Here is a 6842-nt window from a genome sequence, read left to right on the forward strand (position 1 = left end):
AGAATGCTCTTAAGGAGGGTGATCCTACCACCATTGGACAAATAAGAGTTAGACCACCCCTGAAGAGTAGAGATTATCTTATCAATAACCTCATCAAATTGAATCAACTTTGTTCTTCCTCTTATTAAGTGAATTCCCAAATATTTGAATGGGAGGCTCAAGCTAGAGAATCCAGTGTAAGAGTGCGTCCATTGTTTGATTGGTAGGGAGACTCTTTCACTGATCAGTATCTCACATTTATCCTTGTTTACCTTTAGACCAGACACCTGTTGGAAATGTTGTATGCACTCCATAATGGACTTCGTAGCAGACTTAGTAGCCCTAGTAAACATCAGAATGTCATCAGCATAGATCAGATGGCTGATATCCATCTTAGCTCTATTGTGATAAGTATTGAAGCTTTTTCTATTCTCCTTGCAATCAATCAGTCTAGAGAAGTAATCCAGGACCAGGATAAAAAAGGTGGGGGATAGAGGGTCCCCTTGTTTGAGTCCTCTAGAAGCTTTAAAGAATCCATGAGCTTTTCCATTTATAAAAACTCAATTTGTGTTATCCTCCAGCCATCTTTTAATAATTTGACAGCACTCCCTGGAAAATCCCCTAGCCTCCAAGCATTCAATAATGAAATCCCAGTTCACCATGTCATAAGCCTTCTTCAAATCAAGCTTAAAGATGGCATTTCCCCCTCTGCAAGGTTTATCCAAATCCTGTAGAAGTTCTTGAGCCAGAAGGATGTTATCCCCAATGCTTCTGCCTTTCACAAAAGCAGCTTGGTTATTGCTGACAAGTTGAGGTAAAATAGGCTGGAGTCTGTGTACAATAATTTTTCTTATAACATTGTTAAGACTCAGGGTTCTGTAATGGTTCCAGCTATCCTTGATAGAGGTCTTTGGAATGAAGACAATAGTAGAAGCACTGAAATAATTAGGTAGGGAGTTACCTTTGAAAAAGTGTTGGATAGCTTTGATCACCTCCACCTTGATAACATCTCATGCTTTCTTCTAAAAGTCTGTAGTAAACCCATCAGAGCAAGCAAATTTTGAACTGTCTATGTTATTCAAAGCTATTTTAATCTCCTCCTCATCAGTAATATCATTCAAAAGTAGATTGGCAGTAAACTGCTTGCTGTCTGCAAACAAATTGCTATCAATATGCACTCTTTCATTGTTGTTCCCATTCATAAGGTTGTGGCAGTACTACACAACACTTTCAGCAATTTCCTGCTCTTGCTTGAGCCAAGTTCCATTCTGGTCCTTGATGGAGTGTATAGTGTTACATTTTCTCTGGTATTTAATGTAGGCATGGTAGAATTTGGTGTTTCTATCTCCTTCAATAAATTTGGTTTTGGCAGCCTTTTGTTGTAGGAATTGTTCCTGCCACTGAACAACATTTAAGAGTTTCTCATTTGCCTCAAGAAGAACAGCTTCATGAATCCTTCCGTTGCTATGCTCCTCCTTGAGATCAATTACCTCCCTTTCAACCTTATCCACAATCAGCAGAAGGTCCCCAAAAGTGTCCCAACTCCACTGTTTAAGAGCTTTGCCCACCTTCTTTTGATTAATCCACAGGTTGTTGAAGGGGTCAGGGTGAAGGTCATTCTTCCAATGTTCCTTAATAATGTTCAAGAAGTTCAAGTGTTGAGACCACACATTCAGATATCTGAAAGAGCTTTTCTGGCTTGTCACCTTATTCTTTATAGAGATCAGTAAAGGCCTGTGGTCTGAACCAGCTAGGCTTAAGTGAGTGATGGATGTCTGCATAAAATTTTGGATCCAATTATCGTTGGCAAGCACTCTATCCAACCTTTCCCACATGTCCTTCCTTCTTCAAGTAAAGGTAGGGCCACTGAAACCATAATCAAATAACCCAGTTTTTTTAACATTATCATTAAAAAATGATATAGTGGTAGGGTTGGGAGGTCTGCCCCCTTCCTCTTAGCAGGAGAGGAAATGCAATTGAAGTCTCCTCCCACAAGCCAAGCCTTATCAATTGATCCTTGGATGAGCTACAGGGATTCCCACAGGTCCATTCTAGCAACTTTAGAGCTTCCTACATACACAAAAGAAGCAAACACCTCCATATCCACAAATCTGAGATTCATATGTAAGATTTGAGTATGGTTAAGTAAGATAGAGCACTTCATTTCTTTCCTACATAAAACCCAAATTTTGTTGTTGATATTAGTGAATAGATTGAAGCCAGGGAAGGCTTTGGCAATTTTCAAAGTGTTGAGATGAAACATAGGTTCCAAAATGGCTATGCACCAAAATTTATTGCACAAAATGGCTATGCACCAAAATTTGTGTTTATTATTTAGATATTTGAGTCTTTTTAAAGAAAAGGGGTGGGCAATCTCCCTTATGTTCCAGCACAGCAAGTTGATCATGGGGAGGGGAGAGAAGAGTAAGGTTGGGACCTGGACCTAGTCCTCCCTCTAGTTTTCTTAGAGACTTTTTTTATCTGATTGATAGATACCTCCAAAATTTGATTTGTAGTTCTTTTTCTTTTTAGTTTTCTAAATTTGTCAATCTGACTTCAGTTCTTTATTCATTGCTTCTACCAAGCTTTGGCTAGGGGAAGCCACCACTAAATCCACCACATGGTTCTTTAAAGTTCTAGGGACAAGGGAGCTAGCATCACCTCCCCAACTGTCTTAACCTCTGAATGGATCTCCAAGTTCTTATCTTTTGCAGATTTCTGACCAGCAACAGTGCTTACATTTTCAAATGTCCCTGCCATAGAGGAAAAATCTTGTTGGATGAGAGTCTCTTCTGTCTCTGCTACAGTAGATGTCTTCTTGTGCACTTCTTTACTTCCAACTTCAAGGAGATTTTTGTTGGCAACAACCAACTCCTGCTGAGGTTGGTGGTAAACCCTTCTATTGAGGGGGTTTAACCTATAACATCTCTTCCTAGTATGTCCAAACATTTTACAATGTTGGCAATAATTGGGTCTTTTCTCCATGACTACTTCTTTCCAAAACTCCCTCAAAGTGTCCCCAATCCAGATCCGCTTGACATCAGGAAGAGTAACATCCCTTTCCACTAGGATTCCCGCACTGGCTGGTCTGGCATTATTATAAGTGGCAGAATCTACCTTCAAAGGTGTACCCAAGGTGCACCCAATATTGAACAAGGCATTCAATTTAAATAGGTACAATAACAATTTAGTTAGCTTAAACTAAATAGGCACTGTGGGAGGTTCTTGTGATGGGTCATAATCAGATGACCATTTTAAAATTTTCATTTCTGTTCCAGCTATGATGATGGCTTGTTTGGCAAATATTCTAGCATGTTCCTCTTCCTTTGTCAGCTAGATTAGGAGATGCCTGCCATCCAACAAACCTAGCTTCCACTCTGAAATTTTCAAAGAGTCAAAATATTTCCTTACAAGTTCCATATTTGGGTGGCCTAAGCTAAATTTTCCAATTAGAGTAAATCAAACCTCCAAGTTTACTTCAGCAATCTCCTTTTCAGAGAAAATAGCAGCTGGTTCCCCATCTTTTGATCCCACTGGATGAATGCAAGAGGCAGAACCTCTCATAGCAGTAGTGTAATGGAATTCCTGAGGAAAAACTAGTAGATCATGGTCCAACAAAGGGGGAGACAGGAACTATATGACATCTGTTTGGTCTGTGAAACCATTTTATTATAAGCCAACAATTTTTCCTATTTAATACGAAGAATTAAATATGATTTATATGAAGTTGGGTTAGGAAAAGCTTCCTATAAGGGCAAGCCCCTATAGTTAATTACATCCTAGATAACCGAAGTCACCTAAGAAAACACTTGATAAAAATCAATGGTTATTATCTTCAAAGATGTCAAAGGATTATGACTTTTAAATGAACTCGGACAAAGAGGTGTGAAAGGGGAATAACTCAAATTTGGAACATTTTATTTTGGAATCCAAAGGAAGAAGAGCTAGGGGATGTCACAGATCCGGAGGAGAACGGAGGAGAACCTCGATCGATGACTTCCCAAGCTATCCAATGGTTTGACTTCAATTTTAGAGAGACATTATTTAAATGTTTCATCCTACTAATTTAATTAATTATGACTCACATTCATGTTAAACAATCACACAAATTGCCTAGAATATATGAGGATTTAGGTCATGATGAACATCAACCTCGGAATCCTAAGACGAATTAAGGCTTATATTGCACAACATGGTTGTACGAAGGCCTAAAGATAGATTGATGATTTATGTTACATAAGAAAACAACCTTGAAATCCTATGGATTGTTGTTTAATTCTAAGAAAATATATTCTATTGTAGATAATCTTGCTATTGAAGATGGTTGTGCTGCCCACGATGCTAGCTCTAAACTTTTCATCAAGGCGAGTTTATGTTTTCTAATGTGTCAGGTTATAATGTCAAATCAGATGTCTCTATGGTTATAGTTCCTTAAATATTATGAGGCATAATTAAAGTTGATTAGAACAACACCAGTTAGAATGACATTTGTTAGGATCTTACAATTCCCTCGTTCTGGTACCACTATTTTCTATCAAATTCACTTTGTTCAAATGAATGTACTATACTCAACTCAATGAGCTTCATACCTTCATTTAGACTGTGGGAAATCTCGTTAGCAACCGTAGGTTACCTCATCCGAGGGATTCCCGATCATCCGATAGTGACGTCTTAATTTAGAGGGATTCCCGCACATTTCATAGTCCTTGTAATTATCATGAGTTCATTTTTATTTTTATCATCTTTGTTATATATTTCATCCAATTAATACCCTTGTGCTTAGTGAATAATGATGTTTTAATTATCTCTTAGGTGGGGTAACTATAACTTAATATCTCATTTATGAATATATAGGTGAAGACCTTATAGGGGAAACTTGACTTAATTAAGAGATTTAAATAATTTGATATTTAAAGAATGGGCTTAAAGTGTTTTAAAAGATTTTAAATTAATTATAAATTATATTATTAACCTCATTAGAAAAAAATTTTATTAAGCCTAGTTCGCTACTAAGCCCTTAAGATTTAATAGGTAGATTTGTAATTTTAAGAGAAACGTTTTGAATATTTGTGCTCTCAATCATGAATCAGGAATTATATTAAAATCATCAATTAGGGTTCAAAATCAGTGAATTATGATCTTCCAAATCAAACCCCTCACCTTAATATCTCCCCATTTATCTTCCAGCTGTCAATAATTTTTAAAAATTACAAATTTATCTTTTATAAAATCAAAGTGAGATTTGTTATTACCTTTTATTTCTTCTATGTTTCAATCATCAAGACATGTCAATCAAGATTATTTGTTACCCATTTGGCCCTTTGGCTAAGCCTAAATAATAATTAAGCCTTAAATTCCAAAATTACTCTTTTGGTTCTAAGGCCTTAATACCCCATAATAATTTAAATTAGACTCAGGTGACTTGAAAATTTTATGTTACATCACTCATGGGTTAGTTAAAACATTAGAAGAGAAGATATGATTTTTCCAAGTTTATTTAATTTTTAATATTTATTCTTAATGTAAAAATAGAGATTTTCAATGAAAATTTAATAACTCAACAAAAATAAAACCTCTGTCCTTACTAAAACTATTAAATTTTCACCAAGGTTAGAGGACCACTTGGACCAATTTTCAAGATTTTTAGGGACTTAATTTAATTATTAGAATTATTTGTTTATTTTGAGTATTAATTAAACATAAAAAAATATTTAAATGGAAAGTTAAGTTTTGTATTTTTATTAAATCTCTCTGAGTTCAGAAAACCTAGAGAAATAAATTTCATATTTTTTTGATTTGTATTTTAATTACTAGAATTATGTTAGTGAAAAATTAAGAAAAATCCATTTTTAAGCCTTTAAAATTAATATCTTGACTTAGAAAATTGGGAAAATTATTTAAATTGGTTCCAGGTAATTAAGAAGCCAAATGTGAGATTTCAATGTATTTTTACAATTTTGTGATTTTTTTGATATTTAATTAATATTTAATTATTTAAAAGCTCAAAAATAGCTCTAAAATGAAGAATTTTTTTTTAATTCAAATTTTATTTTTCTTCGGTTTCTCTCATCACAAGGAGCTCCCAAAATAAATTTTGGTAAGTTTTTGAATTTTATTTAATTACTACAATTATTTTAACATCAAAAATACTATTTCACTTAATTAATCCATTTGGGTGACTAAATTAACTTCAATTGACCTGAAATTTTTAAAAGGAGCTCCCCTGATATTAATTAACAATGGCGAATGATTTTTATGCCATTTACATTTATATTTACTCCAAATTAATTTTATTTCATTTTTTAGTGTTAATGACAATTAGGATTATTTTGAATGATTTAAACCAAGTTTATATTTTTTCTAGGGTCCTCTGACCATAATGAACCTACCAAAATAAATTTTGCATTTTTTTATGAGAATTTTAATTATTATAATTTTATACCAAAACAGAGACCATTAACATGAAAATTTGATATCTCTATTTAGTGATGCTCCTTGACCTTGGAAAAATAAAGAGAGATGCCTAATAATAGAGACATCAAAAGCACCATGGTTCCATGCCATGGCGAAATGGCTAAGTTAATGGAGAATTCAAATAAAGGAAACACCATTTAATTAACTAAAAATAATACATGCATCAAATAATCTTCAAAATATTTCCACATTGTTCTCCTCTTTTCACTGAGCAGCAGATTATTTTTATTTTATTTTTGTGATTTTTCTACACAATGTTATGGATTTATGAAGTTTTGGCCATTTAACTAAATAAGAAAATATCCTAATTTTATACTTATCCGCGTCAATCTCGTATGCGTCGAAGAGACGCCTGTCACAGCGGGATTGGTCATCGCCGTCCACGTCAG

General features: G+C 34.4%; 1 protein-coding gene across 1 annotated transcript; it reads right to left on the minus strand.

Moving 5' to 3' along the window:
* Positions 1 to 539: 539 nt before the first annotated feature.
* On the minus strand, positions 540 to 1181 carry LOC110038684. The gene is made up of 2 exons (XM_020743579.1): positions 1021 to 1181; positions 540 to 915 (listed from the first exon to the last, which is right to left on the minus strand). Exons 1-2 carry the CDS (start codon positions 1179 to 1181, stop codon positions 540 to 542), a joined length of 537 nt encoding a protein of 178 aa, XP_020599238.1.
* Between the last annotated feature and the right edge of the window lie 5661 nt (positions 1182 to 6842).

This window comes from Phalaenopsis equestris, unplaced genomic scaffold (genome assembly GCF_001263595.1).
Source record: "Phalaenopsis equestris unplaced genomic scaffold, ASM126359v1 Scaffold233497, whole genome shotgun sequence".
Taxonomy (NCBI): Eukaryota; Viridiplantae; Streptophyta; class Magnoliopsida; order Asparagales; family Orchidaceae; genus Phalaenopsis; species Phalaenopsis equestris.

Bases quoted from the DNA above. Each gene is read 5' to 3' on its own strand.
- LOC110038684 (XM_020743579.1), bottom strand. From the start codon at position 1,181: ATGAATGGGAACAACAATGAAAGAGTGCATATTGATAGCAATTTGTTT. The intron at 916-1,020 runs GTTTACTACAGA...TAATTATTTCAG, and splicing joins AAATTTGCTTGCTCTGATGG to TGCTTCTACTATTGTCTTCA.